Source organism: Elgaria multicarinata, chromosome 7, assembly GCF_023053635.1.
Source record: "Elgaria multicarinata webbii isolate HBS135686 ecotype San Diego chromosome 7, rElgMul1.1.pri, whole genome shotgun sequence".
Classification (NCBI taxonomy): domain Eukaryota; kingdom Metazoa; phylum Chordata; class Lepidosauria; order Squamata; family Anguidae; genus Elgaria; species Elgaria multicarinata.
In genome coordinates this window covers 108,587,775-108,608,161 of record NC_086177.1, presented here as the reverse complement: position 1 = coordinate 108,608,161, position 20,387 = coordinate 108,587,775, and the positions used below count along the sequence as shown (strand labels likewise).

The 20,387-nt window shown below is 40.5% G+C and overlaps 1 protein-coding gene across 6 annotated transcripts in view; it reads left to right on the top strand.

Annotated features, from left to right (window-relative positions):
* PTK2 (protein tyrosine kinase 2) overlaps nucleotides 1-20,387 on the top strand; it is a 192,144-nt gene that overhangs the window by 86,219 nt on the left and 85,538 nt on the right. For all 6 annotated transcript variants that reach the window (XM_063131177.1, XM_063131182.1, XM_063131181.1 and 3 more), the window contains exons 9-13: nucleotides 296-373; nucleotides 2,058-2,165; nucleotides 3,760-3,877; nucleotides 5,721-5,751; nucleotides 11,373-11,425. In XM_063131177.1, the coding sequence (XP_062987247.1) occupies nucleotides 296-373; nucleotides 2,058-2,165; nucleotides 3,760-3,877; nucleotides 5,721-5,751; nucleotides 11,373-11,425 (388 nt within the window). The remainder of the gene's footprint in view (nucleotides 1-295; nucleotides 374-2,057; nucleotides 2,166-3,759; nucleotides 3,878-5,720; nucleotides 5,752-11,372; nucleotides 11,426-20,387) is intronic.

Sequence of the window (20,387 nt, the reverse complement as noted above, 5' to 3'; positions counted from 1 at the left end):
GCTAGATTTGAAAAATAATAGGAGGAGAAACACCTCCTCCCTCTGCATGGCTGCTGTGATGAAAGTTGGAAACATATATGGCTGTGTCTTCTAAAGTTTTTTTTTTTTTAATGTGATCCATGATTTCCCATGTGCCGTGTAGTCTGCTCAGACGTTGAAGTGTAATTTTTTGTATGTTTGATGAGTAGTTCTTGAAAAAAACTTCTTTAATTTGATGATGTTGAAAGTCAATTACCCTTTAAAAAAAAATATTTCCAAATGTTCACCATCTCCTTTGGACCATTAAATCTAACAGTCAAGCTGGATTATTTCGGTGGAGCTGGCTATTGGTCCAGAAGAAGGAATCAGCTACCTTACGGACAAGGGTTCCAATGTAAGTCTGCTCATCCATAAACTGTCTTAATATGTTTGAGAATAGGGGGTGTAGTATATTGCGAGTTGTTCTTTCCCCATATTTTTCTGTTTAGGCAAAGAAAAATGGAAAACAAGACTTTGACAAATTCTCTCAAGAAAATGGCAGGAAATGTAAATTAACTCTGCCATTAATTCATGTGGAAAGTGGGATGTTAGAGTGGTTAACAGTGTTAAGAACATATGTTTATAGATGGTGACTTTTTAGGGGGAGTTTGAGGCAACTACATTTAGAAACAGAACTGTAACTTGGATTAATGAGTCCATTGCTTTGTCCCAGACTTTACAAGAAAAGCATATCATTAATAGACTGTAATAATAAGAACATAATTTTCAGCTGTATTTCTGATAGAGATTTATCGTATTTAGTGCTTTTGTGATAGATTTAATTCTTATTATCATCAACATCAGTATCAGCCAAAGCTTTCTGGTTGATTCACAACAGTTCACAGAAATTACAAACCACAGCGTTGTATAAACATTGCATGATAATAAAACATAGTCTAAAAATTTTAATGTACAAGATTTAAAACTATTTAAACAGCTAAAACAATTTCAATAAACAATTTCAATAATAGACCTGTTCAAGACAGCTGACATAAAAATGCACCATCATATGTGGTTCTATGCCTGGGAGTAGAGTGCAGCCTTAACCTAGTGCCAGGTGGGCCTCGGTGGGGAGCATGTTTGATAGTCGGGCGGCCACTACTGAGAAGGCTCTCTCCTTTGTTGCCATTCTCTGAGCCTCGGAGGAGGCATCCAGAGGACGGCCCTAGATCTTGATTGTAGTGTCCAGGTCGGGAGAAGGGTTCAGTCAGGTATTGTGATCCCAAATCGCCTTAGGCTTTATAAGTTAAAACCAGTACCTTGAATTGGCCTTGGAAACATACAGGCAGCCAATGCAAGCAGGACAGAACTGGTTTTATATGCTCAGACCTTCTGGTCCCAGTTATTAATCTGGCTGTGGAATTTTGCACAAGCTGCAGTTTCTGAACAGTCTTCAAGGGTAGCCCCATATAGGGTATGTTACAGTAATCCAATTTGGAGGTTACCAGAGCATAGATTACTGAAGCCAGGTTATCCCTGCCCATATTTGAACTTGGTAGAAGGTACTCCCTGCCACTGAGGTCACCTGAACCTCAAGTGACAGACATGGCTCAAGGAGAACCCCCAAACTATGAACCTGCTCCTTCTAGGGGGAATGCAACCCCACCCTAAACATGCTGAGCACCCTCCGGTCAGATGAGCCACCCACTAGCTGCATCTTAGTCTTATCTGGATTGAATTTCAGTTTGTTAGCCCTCATCCAGTCCATTGTTGCAGCCTGGCACTGATTTAGCACATCCACAGCCTCACCTCATGAGGATGAAAAGGAGAAGTTGAGCTGTGTGTCATCAGTGTCAATCGCCCCCTGAGGAACAACTTCTAAGGAGAATCTATGGGGCCAAGAGTTACAATCTATTCAGTTTCTTCCCTTCTGCATCATGTGATATTGTTCTGGTGCTCAGATAAAAATGGAAGGATAGTGGCAGGATATAATAAACTTCAGGATGATATTGATTGGTTTGTCCTGTATTGATAATGCCCAGACGGGATGTTCTACAGTACTTACTAATGCTTTTGCTTTCCCCTATATTTTTCTGTAGCCTACCCACTTAGCAGACTTCCATCAAGTGCAGACCATTCAGTATTCAATAAGTGAAGATAAGGATAGGAAAGGAGTGCTACAAATGAAAATTTCTGGAGCACCAGAGGTAAGTAAAATTACTGTTGACTTTTCTGTTGCATGGTGTGGCAATGACAGCTAATCCCCTCTCCGTACTTTATGAATAGAGGTGGGTGTGGATGCCCCCCCCCCCAGGGTATTGTAAAGATTTGGGAAATACCGCCTCAAACGCTTCTTTCCCTGGAGACTGCTACCCTCCCAGGTGTAAATGAATGCACTACTGTATAGTAGGGTCCCTGTTGTAGTGCTATTCGTTATAAGGCTGACTGCATCAATGATGTTAGAGTTTGTTTGTCATGTCACCTGTTGGTGGAGTACATACTTGTATTATCCAGTGCTAATGTTGCTTTTGCAATAATTCAGTATTGATGGTTGCAGGGAAGAGCCATTACTGCCCTGGGTGGAGGCTCATAATTATAGAATTTTTGATAGAAACTGCTAACTTTGGAAGTGTGTGAGCACTGCATGTTTGTAGTTAGACAGGGCAGAATGGGCAATCATCAATGGAAGTGGAAATTAGTTCTGATCTTGGGAATTAATCCTTCCTCACCCAGACATCATTACCAACAAGTGTTTTGAAAGAACAAGGAAGCAGTAGAGAGGAGCAAAACACACACACACACAGAGAGATGTCTTTTAAAACATGGGTGTATTTCTATGCTTTGGGAGACTGTTTCTACCCAAGAACTCTGCACAATATACATGGCGGAATCTAGAAAAAGGTTGTGTCTGATAGAAGTCCCCTTTTGAAACCAACAGAATTTGGAAGTAAAATCACATCTCTTTGGTTGCTGTCATAAACTGTGGTCCATCAAATTATATGGTAAAATGTGTTATGTCTGTGCTGACTATTTTTTAAAAACTACGTACACAAGTGATAAAGTAGCATTCAGGTGTTATTAGACATTCACATTTTAGTGTAGAACCTGTTAACGATTTTCACTTCTTTGGGTTTTCATTGCTATTATATACCAGGTAACAACAGCCAATCAAATTTATTTATTTATTTTATTTATTTAAGGATTTTTATGCCGCCATTCAGCCAAAAAAGGCTCTCACGGCGGCTTACAAAAGTATTTCTTGACATCTCTTATCATAAAACAAATTATTTCTCAGCTCCCTCCGCTTCGCCTAATGTGTTTTGGGTCCTACCAAAATTAGAATAATATATTACAATGCTAATCTGATACAACCAGAGTTAACAGATGTGTCTTAAAATCTTACATGAGGAATGGCCCTGTGGATGCAGCCACACAGAGGCTGCAAGGTATGAGGTGGTGCCACGTAGAGAACCCCACAAAGAGCCATTGCTTCCCAGCAGAGAGAAGGGCAGGCTTGGCAGCTGAAAAATATGCTGCTGCATTTATGCAGATTGCTATTATGTGACTTGCACATTACACACGCCATGGGGCCATTCTACTTGGAGATTTTTAAGGCATAGGAACTGGCCCATTTTTAATCATCTGCACACTTTCGTCTGTTTACTGTTTTTCAGTTGCACGCTCTGCTCTGACGTACAACTCAGCTGTTCTGCTAAATGTTTGTGTCTGCAAATAATGCCTCTTTGTTTGGTGCCCTATTTCTCTCTCTCTCTCTCTCTCTCTCTCTCTGTCTTTCTGTAGCCTCTGACAGTGACAGCACCATCCTTAACCATTGCAGAGAACATGGCTGACTTGATAGATGGTTATTGCAGACTGGTCAATGGTGCAACGCAATCTTTTATCATCAGGCCTCAGAAAGGTAAGAGAAAAAAAGTTTTATAGACAATGTATGCTCTATCTAGTTAGATTTTGTGTCATATAGCTTGAGAAAAAAGTAGAAATAAGATTCCAGATGCATAACTTCTCTCTGTTCATTAGAGGGAAAACATGTGTATTTACTAAGGAATATACGACTAAAGATAAGATTAAAAGCAACGGAGATAGTTACTGCCATATAACTAATTCTCTCAGTAGTAAAACTTAGCATAATCATATTCCAAAACTGTGTTCTCCCACTCCTACACCTCTAAGTGCCCCACCAAAGATTGTTTGGATTTGAAGTCTTGAAGGAAGTCAGCCTTTCTTTTCAGGCACTGTCCTATTAACTAATCAGTTATGATGTTATTTATTTCTTACATGTTTATCCCACTCTTCCTCTAAAGAGTTCAGGGCACATACATTATTCTCCCCCCATCCTTTTATTTTTTATTTTCACAACAACTCTGGGAGGTAGGTTAGGCTGAGAAACAGTGATTGACCCCAGAGCACTCAGTAAACTATGTAGGTGAGTGGGGATCTTAATTTAATTTCTCCATAAACACTTTCCTAATCTCTGTTATATTTCTGGCATTGTCTTCTCTCGGGGTGTTCCCTTTTCTTTTACTGGCTGTCATTCCTGTGTTTTTGGAGAGCTATAAATGGTAGGATTTAAAGAGTTGCCGTAACACACACTTGCTATATTCAGCTGTACAGCAGTGAAATTTTCTTGTTGGATCCAGTAGAATGGTTACAGTTCAATTCAATTGTTTTTGGGACAACTATCAAAAGAGAACTTTTGCTCTGTCTGTGTGTGGGCATGGATGCTAGAACAGGTTGTTGGGTTGGGAAAATAGATTTCTGTTTCATCTTACATTAAGTACTACAGAGCTGGGGATCCTTTTTTCAATGTGAGATTGCCTCCCAATAACATCTTCCAGGACTATATGATATCGGGCAGTGGGGACAGAGCCCAAAGTTGGTTTGGGACAACTAAAAGACAAGTACTGTTTTAATCAAGAACTATGAAAAAATGAAGTTAAAATAAACATAATGAAAATAGCAACAGCAGTGATTGGTAATATTGTTGAAATTGTGAATTCTGTTTATCGGAAAGAAAGAAACGCTTCAGCCTAAGCAATGCTACAGATTGTTTCAGTTACATGAACAGGAATTTATTTATTTTTTATCCAGTAGCTTCTTTATGCAATTTAGCTTATATGCTTGTTCGGAACTTAAATTCCAAAAAATAGTCTGCATCACAAAGATGTTTCATATCTTAGATGTTTATACTAACCACCGTAGAACGCTGATGAATTTCAGGAGGCTTTCAGTGGAGACGGGTTTTTAATATGTTTATGGTTCACAGTCTCCATTTCCAAAGCATTCTGATGCTCCAGTTTAGATCATATTTGTGTATTTTGAAGAATTATGGACTGGTCACTGATATTTGGAAGCTCCTGTTATCATTTTATGTTGACAAACATGAATCATAGAGCTACAGAAAAATGCATAAAACTAAATTTAAATAGTGATGCCAAGTATGATTATTTGGATATTAGCATCTTATGTAGATGTTCTGGGAATCACATGGGAAAATGAAAGAAGAGCCCCAAGTTCACCTGCTGGGTAAAACTTCAAATTCTCCAGAAAACACTGAAACTTTCCTGCAGTTTTGAGTCTTCTGTCCTCAATGCAGTAACCTGTGCAACCCTTGTTCTTCATAAATGAGGGGCATTTGGAACTTTTGTGTAAGGCTATTGGGGAGTTTATAATAACGTGTAACTTCTTTTTATAACTTGAAAATATAATTAGCATTTGACATTGTGTGTTTTCCTTTCATGCAGAAGGTGAAAGAGCTTTACCATCCATACCAAAGTAAGTCCTAACCTTTTGTGTATAGAAGTTTAATAATGCTTTAAAACAGGGGTAGGCAACATTTTGGGGCTCGTTTGGCAATTTGAGAAAAAGTCTGCACCACCATGAAATGGGCGCACTCTGGATAAGAGCGTCCGCCTTCACCTGCTTTGAAGCAGTCCCAGCATGCCAGTAAGGGACTTAGTTCTTTCTAATAAAAATTAAAAAGCGGGCGGGGGGACAGGATGCCTTTGTGGGTGCCAAGGAAGGCGTCCAAAGGTGTGCTGGTGCCCGCAGGTGACATGTTGCCTACCCCCGCTTCAAATATATAAATTGTATTGGTTTATACAGGTGAAGGCTTTAAATGAAGTTAGCAAACTATTGTGTGGTTGCATTTTTTTTATGCTTCATTAAACACAAATGCATCTAGTTAACTCTGTGGCATCATGAAGAAGGCAGGTGGAAAAACGGGGCCTTTGAGCCTGATTCCCCGTTGTGATCAAGCTGCAGCTGGATTCGAATCAAATGCAGCGATTTTCCACTGGGTTCAAATCAAATAGAGGAAGCTTTATGGCTCAGTGATAGTAGAAATGCTTTGCACGCAGACGGTCCCAGGTTTAGTCCTGGGTATCTGTGGTTAAATGGATCTTGGGTAACAAGGCTGGGGAAAGACTTCTTTGTGCTTCAGACCCTGAATAACTGCTGCCAATCAGCAGGAAACACTATTGGGCTATGTGGACTCCTGACTGCATAAAACATCTTTGCACGTGTATTTTGCAAACAGCAGCACAAGCAGACTTTGGCTTTTATGTTCTGCTCTCAGGCATCTGTGGGAAACAAGATAGTAGATTAGAAGGACCTTGGCATGTTCAAGCAGATCTCTTCCGATGTGGGGTGGAATTTTTACACAGGCGGGAAAAGACCTAAACATGTAGTTTCATACATTGCGTTAGGAATGGATGCAATACTGTACAAATTGGGCAGTTCAAAATGTTTAATCCCCCCCCCCCATTGTGTATGTGCATGTGCTTACACATCCAAAGAATACGTGATCCAAATACGCCAAACGGGATTGCAGTAAGTTTTGGAGTACTGAGGGCCAGCAGTAGCACTTGGGAACCGTGGGCAGCTTGCCAGAGCACCACTGTCCCAGCAAGGGCAATGTGGTCATCTGTAAACCGCCCAGAGAGCCCTGGCTATGGGAGCGGTATATAAGTGTAATAAATAAATAAATAAATTATGCAAGTACTTTTCCAGTGGCACTGGATGACAGTCCAGGTCCAATTCAAAGTGCTGGTATTAATACATAAAAGCCTAAACCGCTTGGGGCCAGTTTATCTGAAGGATCACCTCCTCCCCTACGTACCTGCCCAGACACTTCTCCAGGAGCCCCTGCCAAAGGAAGTGAGTTTGGTGGCTACCACGAGGAGGGCCTTCTCTGCTGTGGCACCAGGGCTGTCATGATTCCAAGCCCTCCCACCGAGATGTGAAACAATAAAGTGGTTTGCTGTGCAATCCACAAAACCTATATTCAGTAAATAGACACCTCTTCACACCTGAAGGGAGTGTGAACGCTAGGAGCTATCCTCTAAGTTTAATTAACCTAACAAAGCAAGGCAGTTGCCTACTAAATGGACAGTTTCCCCATCCACGACAGGTTTTTATTTGACCCCTCCTTCAGGGAGGGTCTTCAGGCTGTGAGCTCTGCTATGTGGCTATTCTGGCCGACTGCCTCCCACCTCCTCTCAATTCTGCCCACTTGACGCTGCAGCAGATTCTAGGATCAGTCACTTCTGATTCTCTCTCCCCCTTTGACAAAGACTGAGTTTCTAGTGGGGGAAGAGGAAGATGATCTCTGAGCCTGTTCAATAAGCTCCTGGGAAGATTCCTTCTTGATTCCTGTAGAGTCTTGGAGAATTTCCTCCCCTGCTGCCAGTATCAGCTAGTATTCTTCTAGAATCCACACCAGGGAGACTGGGCCTCATCCTGACACCAACTATAGAATGAGGTTTGCCTGGTGCCTACGTTGTATTTTTTTCCGGCACTAGGTGAAGACCTTATTTTCCAGGAATTTTAGCATTCTAAACTTTGCTGCTTTAAATTTGTTACTGTATTTTAAATCTCTGTATTGCTACTAGGTTTTATTCTGGTTGTACTTTACACTTTTATATTGTTTTTATTTTGGTGAGAGCTTTGGCTACTGGGTGGAATAAAAATGTAATAAATTAATAAATTCTGCTGATGTCTGCTGTGAGCAACCTCTTTCTTTAAAAAATAAAATAAAATCCAGCCTGGTGCTCTAAGCTGGGACTAGTCACCATAATAATTACCCACAAAATGTCCCCAACATAACATAGTTCCAGGGGATTTGGGAACATTAAAATAGCAGCTAGGCCCAGCTGCCTAGCAGTGCTCAGAGGACTATCTGCTGTTTGCAACTGCCACCACGTAAGCCTGCCAGAGCCCACTAATGGAAGCAGGGCCCCACCAGGGTGTATTTTGCCCAGGGATCCTTCAAACCTGGAACCAGCCCTGAGAGTATCAGAAAAAGTTGTGATTCAAACTCTCCCCCACCAAAAAACCCCACCCCACATCACTACTATGTTTCATTTTCTTCAAGCCTCTTATTTGTGTTATCCTTAGGATCCTTGTTTGTGAAGAGAAGCTTGAAAAAAAGTAAACCAGTATTCTGATCTGCTATGCTTATTTCAGCCAAAATATGTCATTTCCTTTTTTCTGTGGTCTTAATATATAGCATATTTTCATGATCCCACAAGTATAAATTCTTTAGATTATGGCTGTTCAGGAGCTTGGGTGTTCTGCATAATCCAGCTCAGGAATGTCCTAGCTCAGGAAAAGAGAGATTTGCTTTACCTTAAGCCAGAGCTGCTGAAGAATGCAGCATGGGGACAGTGACCCCCCCTCTTCTTCTTTTTTGGCTCCCTACTCTATAAACTGGGTTTTTAATCCTCAGCACATTGTGTGACGATATGTTTTCTTTTGGTTTCAAGATTGAGTAATGGCCAAGTTGTGACTCAGGCAAAAACACAATGGGCTGCCAACTTAACTCTTTCCTGCATTAGCTCTATTTTAAAACAATATATTCCTATCTTTCTATGTATCTAACTCTAGGTGACTATACTCCAATTAAGTGCTTGTATAACATAGCCAAAATATTTTACTACAGGGGCCTCTAACCTTTTTGCGCTAGTGGGCGCCTTTGGAATTATTATTATTATTATTATTATTATTATTATTATTATTATTATTTATTTATATAGCACCATCAATGTACATGGTGCTGTACAGATTACACAGTAAATAGCAAGACCCTGCCGCATAGGCTTACAATCTAATAAAATCATAGTAGAACAATAAGGAGGGAAAGAGAATGCAAACAGGCACAGGGAAGTGTAAACAGGCACTGGGGAGGGTGAAGCTAAACAGTATAGAGTAAGAACAAACTCAATATTTAAAAGCTATAGGGAACAGAAAAGTTTTTAGCTGAGTTTTAAAAGCTGTGATTGAGTTTGTAGTTCTCAAGTGTTCTGGAAGAGCGTTCCAGGCATAAGGGGCAGCAGAAGAAAAAGGACGAAGCCGAGTAAGGGAAGTAGAGGTCCTTGGGCAGGCGAGAAGCATGGCATCAGAGGAGCGGAGAGCACGAGCGGGGCAATAGTGTGAGATGAGAGAGGAGAGATAGGCAGGAGCTAGACCGTGAAAAGCTTTGAAGGTCAACAGGAGAAGTTTATATTGGATTCTGGAGTGAATTGGAAGCCAATGAAGAGATTTCAGAAGTGGAGTGACATGGTCAGAGCGGCGGGCCAAGAAGATGATCTTAGCGGCAGAGTGGTGGACAGAGACCAGCGGACTGATGTGAGACGAAGGAAGGCCAGAGAGAAGAAGGTTGCAGTAGTCCAACCGAGAGATAACCAGTGCGTGAACGAGAGTCTTAGCAGAAGAGACAGACAAAAATGGTAGAATCCTGGCAATATTATACAGGAAGAAACGACAGGATTTAGCTACTGCCTCGATATGAGGAATAAAGGAGAGCGAGGAATCAAATATAAAGCCAAGACTACGAGCTTCCTTGACCGGAGTAAGCATGACATCGTTGACAGTAAGAGAGAATGAGAGGTGAGGAGAAGGTTTAGGAGGAAAAACAAGCAGTTCAGTTTTTGCCATATTGAGTTTCAAACGACGATGAAGCAGCCAGGCTGAGATATCTGAAAGACATGCCGAGATACGATCGTGAACATCAGGAGAAAGTTCCGGAGATGAGAGATATAATTGTGTATCATCGGCATACAGGTGATATTGGAGGCCATGAGATTGAATAAGCTTACTCAAGGGCAGCATGTATAAAGAAAACAACAACGGGCCAAGCACCGAGCCTTGCGGAACCCCTACTGAAAGGGGAAAAGAGGAGGACGAGGTGCCGTTAGCCGAGACGCTGAAAGAGCGACCCTCTAGATAGGAGGCGAACCAGTTATAGACAGAGCCACAGAGACCAAGGTCATGGAGGGAATCTAAGAGAAGATCGTGATCAACCGTGTCAAAGGCTGCAGTTAGATCAAGGAGAATAAGAACGGAATAATGGCCTTTAGACTTGGCATGTCACGGGCACTCTCACAAAATGGCTTTCACTAGAGGGGCTTGTCCATTCACAACATGTTTGCCATAGTGGGCATGATCAGTCACAAAACCACTATTTCCCAAAAGGCGAACAGGGGAGGCTGAAAGAAGAATAACTTTCCAAAGAACCTAAGTACAAGACAAGGCAGACATGGAGGTCTGACAAACCCAGACACAAACCCAGTCTTTAGAATCCATAGTTTCCTGCCCCTAATAGCTGTTTCACAGATATCAAACTGCAGTTACATATTTTATTAGGGGTGTGTGTGTGCATGTATATAGATATAGATATAAAGAGAGTCATTCTGCATCGTAATGGTGTTTGCTTGTAGATTCCTGAAGACCGATGGCTGATGTTATAGCTCAGTCCTGTATGTGTTTACTCAGAGATAGATCTTGTTGAGTTCAAGTAAATGTGCACAAAATTGCAGGCTTAATCTGTTCATACTGTTTAATGTTTAAAACTCTCTGTATGTACAACCACCAACAGAGTTACTTTGGTAGTATGGAAACATTATTCAGAACAAATCTGTTGTAAAGCCTAATAAGATTTCTGCAGGGGTGAAATCATGATTGAGATGGATACGTACCTACGTAGTTAGCTAGAGATTTGAAGATGTCAGATAAAGTTCTTATATTTGAGTCAATGCTTCCCTCTTTCTGGTGTAAGTAGTAGATTTAGTGTTGAAAGTTGCTTAAAAGTAATTCAAACCTAAAATGCGTGTTCATCTGGTTTCTAACAAAGACATCTCATGCTAGTTCTTACTTGGTGAAGCTGAATTTCTCATAGAGTTTAAAATTGGGTCTTCAGAGCATTCCTTCTACTCATACTCCACCAGGTGGATTTAAAATGGTAGCGTCTTTCCCTCCCCATTCCCCTGCAAGATTTATTTGCTTGAGAAATGGATTGCCCCTGCTAGTTGCAGTAGGTGCCCTGTGAGGACAAGTTTTCAGTCTCTTGGACTGTGTATAATGTATGACATTCACAGATTTGAACTTCTGCGTTGCAGGCTGGCCAACAATGAGAAGCAAGGAATTCGATCGCATACAGTCTCTGTATCAGGTAGGATCTACAGGAAGTATTTTTTTTTATGAAGACAGATTTATTTGGGTAGCTTTATATTCATTTTTCTCCTGACAGATATTTTTAAAAAAGGTTCATTTCACAAAATTTACAAAAATGGTGGGGGGAGATTGACTAGGCTTTAAAAAAGCCATTAATTTTGAAAAGTTAGGTAAGTTCATAAAACTTACAACCAAATTTAAACTTCTTTAACTGGACTTTATGCTGATATTAAAAGCCATTACAGTTCAGAGTATTTTAATTGTCTACATTCAGGTTACTCTTCACATCTCGTGTACGTGAGGACTATCATATGGGGCAAAGAGCCGATTGAAAAGTCCAACATTGTCACTTTTTAGGAAAGAAAAAAAAACTATTGTGAGCATATTTTATTCGTTGCCTTTAATACTATGTGTGTAGATGTGGCATGTAGCAATTGGCCACAGAAGTTGATATAATGGATGTGAATTGATGGTAGTTTCTTCAGACAGACTACCGCTGGTATGTTATTGACTCAGAAGGAGGGCATTTATGGCTGTTTGTAGCCCAGCAGACAGTGTGTTGCACTTGGCCCTGGATTAAAATCCTTGTATAGCAATGAATTCATGAGGAGGCCTTGCGCAAATCTCACACTGTCTCTGTTTCACAGCCTCATGTATGTAATGTTCATCACCCATCACACACTGCTGTTATCAGAGGATGTTTGTAAGCAAAAAGGGCTTTCCATTATTGGGTGATGCTTTAACTGGGCTTTATTAGTTCAGTGCCCCTACTTCTATATATAAAAGTTAGATTTGATCCATACATTTAGATGCTATGACCAATGTTGCCATTTCAATTCTCCTCTATTGCAGTTCCATTGTCTCATGAATTTAAATTGTCTGGCAATAAGATGTGGTTGAAATAAAGAGTAATTATCATTAGCCACGGCATATTATTCCAAGTTTCATCTGGAGTGAGTAGTTGTTAGTAATAAGAACTTGTGATAGGTGTGAGCACCATTGTGCTGTCTGGCTCATGCTGGATCCTGACTGATATTGGTGATATGAACATACTTCTCCTTTGTCTTCTTAAACTGGTATTAAAAAGGTGGATGTTTCTCTTCCCCAGACGAAGAGCACTTGATTGCATCACTCCATGTTCTGAGTATTACAGGATCCATCTGGGTGTTGTCTGAAAGGGCAACAGTGTAGAATATTAGTTTTCAATGGATAGGTTGGAACTCAGAATCAAGTTATTCTCTGACCTAAGGTGGATCACTCATAAAGAACTACTGCAATTGTCTTTGTCCTCAGGCTTTTTAAGAGAAGAAAAGAGAGGAACACAGAGACAGGGAGGGACTATTTTACCATTGGTAAACAATTAAAAGTAGCTTGGGATTGCATTTGCATGTTGGGGTTAAAATGTTTGAAAACTATAAATATAGCAGGTGCATGGATAATAGTTCCTTCAGCAAGGGGAGGGGGTAGCATGCACAACAGAGTCCCTTGGTTGGATTATACATCTACCATTTTCTCCAGTGAGGGAGTTGTATGGGTTGGTAGAGAATGGCTGTCTCCTAATATCAGTAGCATAACCAAATAGGCAACACGTCTTCTGTCCTGGCGTTTTGCTTTTAGTCAATCTGTCTTTCACATCAACCTTCTATTGGCTTGTGTTGCTGGACCTAATTGCACTTGATCCCAGAAAAAGTCTGTCTGTACTATAAGGTAGTTTCTTATTTAAACAGAGAACTCTTAATATTACAATGAAGAGCCAACTGGGAAATTCATCACTGCACATCTTAAATGCAGCAGAATTTGAGGACAACAAGCCAAAACGGGGGATGGGGGTGGACAGCCTTTTGGCTATATTAGGTTTAAATCCGTGGCTTCGTGCACATTTCTTAGCATTGTTATGAACCATCAAAGCCCAGTTTGTACAGAAATATTGGCACCACTGTATAATGACTCATAGAGTCCAACTGGTTACTCATGCAGATTTTGTTACTACCATACATTTTCTAACCGTTATTTGCTCTAAATAATTTCCAATCTTAGTATGGTTCCTTCCAAGTTTTGGCATGGGCTACTGTTGTGTTGAATTCATGCCTCAGGCACAGATTGTTAGTGTGAAAATTATATGGTGGTTTGGGCATATTATTTCTTTCCACAGGAGATGTTCTCTTTAGGTTTTTCCTCTAAATGCATCAACTTGCTTTAAAGGAAGTTGTGTTACACAAAATTGCATAGAAGGGCACACTTTGCCAGTGAATGTGTCTGAATGCCACTGAACAATGAAAGCAACAGATGTGCATAATGCACAATTAGTACTGACTTATAGCTCAGCAGAGTTTTGAGAGCTCGTAGCCTAATGTACAAAACCAGCTGCGGTGATGCCATCACAAATTGAAGAATGAGAGCTGTTCTTTGATGGTATTTAAAGTGACTCGTAGCCCAGAGACTTGAAGTAAGGCACAGCTTTATAGATAGCTGACAAGATGCCTCACTTTCCCCTTCATAACAAAGAAACATAAAATCAGAATTATAGTCCTCCATTTTATCAACATCTGTTTGTTGTTTATTCGTTCAGTCGTTTCCGACTCTTCGTGACTTCATGGACCAGCCCACGCCAGAGCTTTCTGTCGGCTGTCGCCACCCCTAGCTCCCCCAAGGTCAAGTCTGTCACCTCCAGAATATCATCCATCCATCTTGCCCTTGGTTGGCCCCTCTTCCTTTTGCCTTCCACTTTCCCTAGCATCAGCCTCTTCTCCAGGGTATCCTGTCTCCTCATTATGTGGCCAAAGTACTTCCGCTTTGCCTTTAATACCATTCCCTCAAGTGAGCAGTCTGGCTTTATTTCCTGGAGTATGGACTGGTTTGATCTTGTTAGTTATATGCAGTAAAGTCATAACTATTCTTTATTATACATGTCTTACAAATTTAGAATTATGGTTGCGAGCTATTGTCTTCATTTTTTCTTTTTACAAGTATTCCAATAAAAACATCTACATAATATAACATTTAAATCACATTTAGTGTGCTTTAATTGCCCTCCCTCAAATATTTCAGGTCAAATACTTCTAATGTATTGGGACAAAAAAGTTAATGTGGGCTACTACAAGTAAAATGAAAATGCCAGCTTTGATAACTCTGTTGGGCATCAGACATTTTTCCAATTCAAATTACCCTAATTTGCCTAAACTTGGTCTACATACTAAGAGTTTAGGAGAGAAAATGAAAGACCATTTATCCACAGACAGCTATATTCTCCAGATGCATAGGTGCATGGAGACTTTACACATGCCTATAGAGTTGTAGTGACTTCCTTCCATCCACTAGCCCCTTTGAGTGAGTAAAGTCTTTTTGGTAGCTTTAGATTGAATGAAACCATTATATGGCTTAGCTTCTCCCTTTTCCTACCTTTTTCCTTGCTCCTCAGGTGTATTCTGTCTCCTCCAACCCCATTGTCTATGTTCAGACGCTTGTGCAGTCCCTATAAATATATCATAAAATCTTAGGGGCTATATTGTTGCAACAAGGGTGGGAAGGAAAGAAATACAAGATCTTACAAGCATCGTCTGATCTGGGTGACTAAATTCATAGAATCAAAAAGCTGAAGGGATTTGAAGTTCCTCTAGTTGGACACCCTCAATGCAGCACTGGACCTTTGACTCGGTTTTCCTTTCAGTTTGTCTTTGCTGAGTAATTTCAGCAAAGAGCAAGCATTGCACAATTTGTTGATTTGGCAAGGCTCAGCAAGATGCAGATCTAAGGGACGTGGGGACCTTGATGAAGTTTTCTTGTTCTTTTGCTCTCTTGTTGTGAGCAAAGAGGAAAGGAGCCAGTATGCAAGGTATGTTCCCCTTTTCGTTGAATAAGGAGTGGGGTAGAGAACTCTCCAGCATGGCAAATAGGTTTGTTTCAGAATTGCCCCACCTTTAAATCTGCCCCTCTCCCTTGAGTTTGCTGGAGGGTAGGGTGAGCAGCCAAGAAACCATGGCTCAGCTAAACTAGTAGTAGAGCGGCTTAACAACAATTTCTGGCCAAATCGTGCACATTGTGATACAAGTGTGAAATTTGGTCGGGTGGTATTTATTACCATCTAGATCAGCCTTTCTCAACCTGGGGCGCTCCAGATGTGTTGGACTACAACTCCCAGAATGCCCCAGCCAGCTGGCTGGGGCATTCTGGGAGTTGTAGTCCAACACATCTGGAGCGCCCCAGGTTGAGAACCAACTGATCTAGATTAAAATTAGACATAGGAGCATCTCAAGAAATAATCGTAATGGCCACCATCTTGGAAAATGTCTCCACAATTAAGTTATCACGCAATAACTCTGTTATTTGTAATCTCACAGAAAAGATGTCTCTACAAAATTAAAGAGCATAAAATTTGCTACAAAAAAGTCATTATCAATCTTTTTATAGGAGGAACCCTTGCCAAGATATTAAGGTTTATTCATACCTATTTGACTGAGAAGTCAACAAGATGCACTGTCTCACCCTCATTTCAATTTTGCACTTTGTGTTGCAAGCCTGAAACTTTCAGAGGTCATATTTTACACCTTTTCCAACAAGAATATGTATTGTGAGGCATCAATTGGTGGTGGGAGTTAGTGAAAATAATACGGAATTTCCATAAGAGGCTGACTTATTCTTTCTGGATCAGGGTTTCAGATCATTATAGAAATCTGTTTACTGCATAGCAACTGTATTAAATTATCTTGTAACACACACACAAAAATCACATTTAACCATTTATTTACTTTTTTTTAAAAAACAAAGCTTAAAAACTTTTAGTTTTGACCACATTCTCCATCTCACTGACCCATCACAGTACATGGTAGTCCAGCACTACAGCATTTGCATCTGTTATTAGTGTCACATTTTGTTTTACAGTTGCAAGAAAACAACTTCAGGCAGGTTTTTGAAGCAGGAGGAAGTGCAGTCCACATAGGTACCCAACCAGATTCAGATTCAAGATTACAATGATTTCCTGAGATGCCCCTATATCTAATTTCAGTCTACATGGTCATGCATACTGCCATGCCAAATTTCACGCTTGTATCACAATGAGCACGATTTTGATGCTAAGCCACTCTGCTATAGAGGGAAATAATTACTTTGCTGCAAGAGTCTGCTTGATTTCACATTAAATGTTTCAGATGTGATGGTGCCTCAGCGAGTTTCAGCTACCCCTACTTCCTTTTAAAATCTGCAGAGTCCCAAACCCAGACTCTCATTTCAATACTAGATCTGAGCCAGATAATATATGAAGTAATATCCTATTTCTTCAATTCTAAGACACACTTTTTTTCCAATATAAACATCTCTAAAAATGGGGTGCGTCTTAGAATCGTGGGTGTGTCTTAGGGTTTTTTTTTCTGTTGGTGGTACTGAAATTAGTGTGCGTCTTACAATCGATGGCGTCTTACAATCGAAGAAATACGGTAGTAAGGAATAGAGTTCCTGAGTGTGTGCTAATAACCTTCACATTTTTGTACGGATCCAGGAGTGAGATACATGGAAAGAAGTTTCATTCAGCCCAAAATGAGGACACAAAACTACACTCAAGGTGGAGGGGAGGAAGGAAGCCTTTCTTTAAAAAATAAAAAAGTCAGGGGGAGTTAGAAAAAGTCAGGGGGAGTAGAATCTATTAAAAAAGGAGGATTTTGTTCCCAGGTTTGCTTTTAGCTTAACCTATCTCTTAATCTTATTTATTTATTTATTTATTTATTACATTTCTATACCACCCAATAGCCGAAGCTCTCTGGGCGGTTCACAAAAGTTAAAACCACAGTAAAACACCCAACAGTTTAAAACATAATTACGAAATACAGTATAAAAAGCGCAACCAGGATAAAACCACACAGCAAAGTTGATATAAGATTAAAATACAGAGTTAAAACAGTAAAATTTAAATTTAAGTTGAAATTAAGTGTTAAAATACTGAGTGAATAAAAAGGTCTTCAGCTGGCGACGAAAGCAGTACAGTGTAGGCGCCAGGCGGACCTCTCTGGGGAGCTCGTTCCACAACCGGGGTGCCACAGCAGAGAAAGCCCTCCTCCTAGTAGCCACCTGCCTCATTTCCTTTGGCAGGGGCTCACGGAGAAGGGCCCCTGTAGATGATCTTAAGGTCCGGGTAGGTACATATGGGAGGAGGCGTTCCTTCAGGTAACCTGGCCCCAAACCGTTTAGGGCTTTAAATGTCAATACCAGCACTTTGAATTGGGCCCGGACCTGGACTGGCAGCCAATGAAGTTGTAAAAGGACTGGCGTAATGTGATCTCGCCGGCCAGTCCCTGTTAATAACCTTGCTGCCCTGTTTTGCACCAGTTGAAGTTTCCGGACCGTTTTCAAAGGCAGCCCCACGTATAATGCATTGCAGTAATCCAAACGAGAGGTTATCAGAGCATGGATAACTGTAGCTAAGCTATCTCTGTCCAGATAAGGGCGCAGCTGGTATTAATCCTCTCTTTCTCCCTCCCTCCCTCCCTCCCTCCCTCCCTCTCTCTCTCACGCACGCCTGCACACCTATCTCCCTCCCTCAAGACTCTCCCTCCCCCTCAACATGGGGGAATGGGAAAGCAAGGAGAGTTTACTGCCCTTCCTCTCTTCATGTCTTAATAGGTGAGCACTTGAAATGTTGCAGAGGTTTTGGTTGGCTGCCCTTACAAATGAAAGAGACCTACAGGGTGAGAGTACAGTAGTCTTTCCCAACCTGATGCCCTCCAAAGGTTCTGTACTACAAACCCCATCACCTCTTACCATTGTCCATGCTGGCTGGAGCCAATGGGAATTAAAGTCCAAAATGTCTGGATTCCACCAAGTAGGGCAAGGTTGAGCTGTGACTTATGACTTTTGGCCCAGAATTCTAGCTTGTAAAGATCCTTTGGGATCCTGATACAATTTATTATGTTAGATAACCCTACCGCTTTTCTGTTATCTGCACATTTGATAAGTACCCCATGTATACCATCTTCCAAATCAGGGAGTCATTTCACACTGGCCTCAATGGAACATCAATTTAAACAAGGGTTTAGTATTATGTGAATTAGTCTGAATAATTCTAGGGCATGTTCACATCCCTCTTTCTCTCCTCTGGTACAGCTGTGAGGAGATCGTAAACCTTTGCATCTGTTATCAGTTAACTGCAGTTTAATGCAGTGTCCAAACTTGGACACACTGTGGTTAATTGTAACTATGGTTTACCAATACCAGCAAGAACAAACCACATTTCTTGAGTTCAGATGTTCCAGGAAAGCATGGATAGTTCTAAAGAAGAGGCTTTCACTTTCCTACATGAGCACATGAAGGAGAAATGGAGAAGAGCACATGGGCCTGGGGCTAGAACAAATGCCTCTAATTTCTCAGGCTCAAGATTCTTAGGTGTATTTATTTATTTATTGCAATTATATACTGTCCCATAGCCGAAGCTCTCTGGGCGGTTTCAAAAGGGAACCGTGCTGTTGCATTTTTTGGGGTGTGCACGTAAGTGGTTTTTTTTTTTAAAAAAAAATACACCTAGAAATGTAATGTACAAATAACATAAACATTTGTTTAGAAATATATAGAAATACAATTGACATGGAGCCGGGATTGGCTGCATCGCCTGAGTCTACACTTGGTGGCAAATCTGGATTTAGCTTGTTCTGACAGAGAATATTGCTTAGTTATTACCTAACCATAGAAAGAATCTCATCATGATAGGGACGACTAACCTTTCTAGTATATATCCCACGTTCAGGGGTTGGGGGAGGCACTGAATTGGCATTTGATATTCCCCATATCCTGAAAAGGACCTACTAGCAATTATTTTCCATGTTGTGATACTTGCATATGGTTGTGGCAAGTTTGTTACCAAGCTAAATATTTCCCATTAGAATGTATAAGGCCTACAATAACCTGTTGCTTCATTTGTTGACAGTTTTGGATTCATCTTCAGCAAAATAGATTTAAGTCTAGCCTGGAGGAAGTTTTTTTGGCCAATGATCAGTTATAGAATAGCAAGGCTTAACTTTCAGAAAGCAAGCTTAAGAGGTATGGTCTTGAAAAATAATAATAATTTACCCCACCAGTTTATATAAATTGTATATAAAGTCCCCTTAATTCAAAAAGTGAAACTTTTTACATACCTTACTCCAACATTAATTCATATCCTTTATGTAAGCATGATTGGGGAATGCTTCATACTGAATGCTTTCTCCACATGAAGATGCTATTCAGCTAGTTGGAATATCCAGTGGTTGATGTTCATAAGACCTGTTGTCTACAATCCATTTTAAGCAAGCTGTTGTATCTCTGCTGTGCTTAACAGTCTCTGGAAGTAGTAATCTATAGCCAGTGTGTTATCCACTCACAGTTTGCACTGTTTAGAGTTCTTTCAGCAAACTACTTAAGACAATATACCTGCTTTTAAGTTAACTTGACTTCAGAGATGTTTAAACTTGTCTGCCATACACATGGCAGAGGATTTGGGCGCATTATCTTGGATGAGTGCTCGGTTTACACAAGGCACTGTTATTTCCCCAGGAATATTTATAGTGTAGATAGATTCTTTGATTTCAAGGTTTGTGAGTATTTAAAGTATTTTCTCCCCCCCCCCCCCCCCAGCCCTTCAGGATATATAGCTTATGCTAGTAAGTCCTTATAGCAATTTCATTTCCTTGCTAGTTGTTCTCCTTCAGTAACTAAGAAAGAAATACAATTTCCATGAGGAGTCTTAACAATTTCTAGTGTGTGCTTAATAGCTTTTTCATTATTTAATTTTCCATAACCTAACATTGTATGGTGATGTCTTTAACATTATAGCGAAATGAAGCAAAACAGTGCACTCAAATATAATGTTTATAATGAAGATTGTACAGCCTTTAAAAGCAGAAACATGTAAGCAAGATGCAGTCACAAGTACACTTAAGCACTCATTCATTTAAGAAGAAACTGATACATAGGTGATACAATGTGCATGATAGAGCACTCCA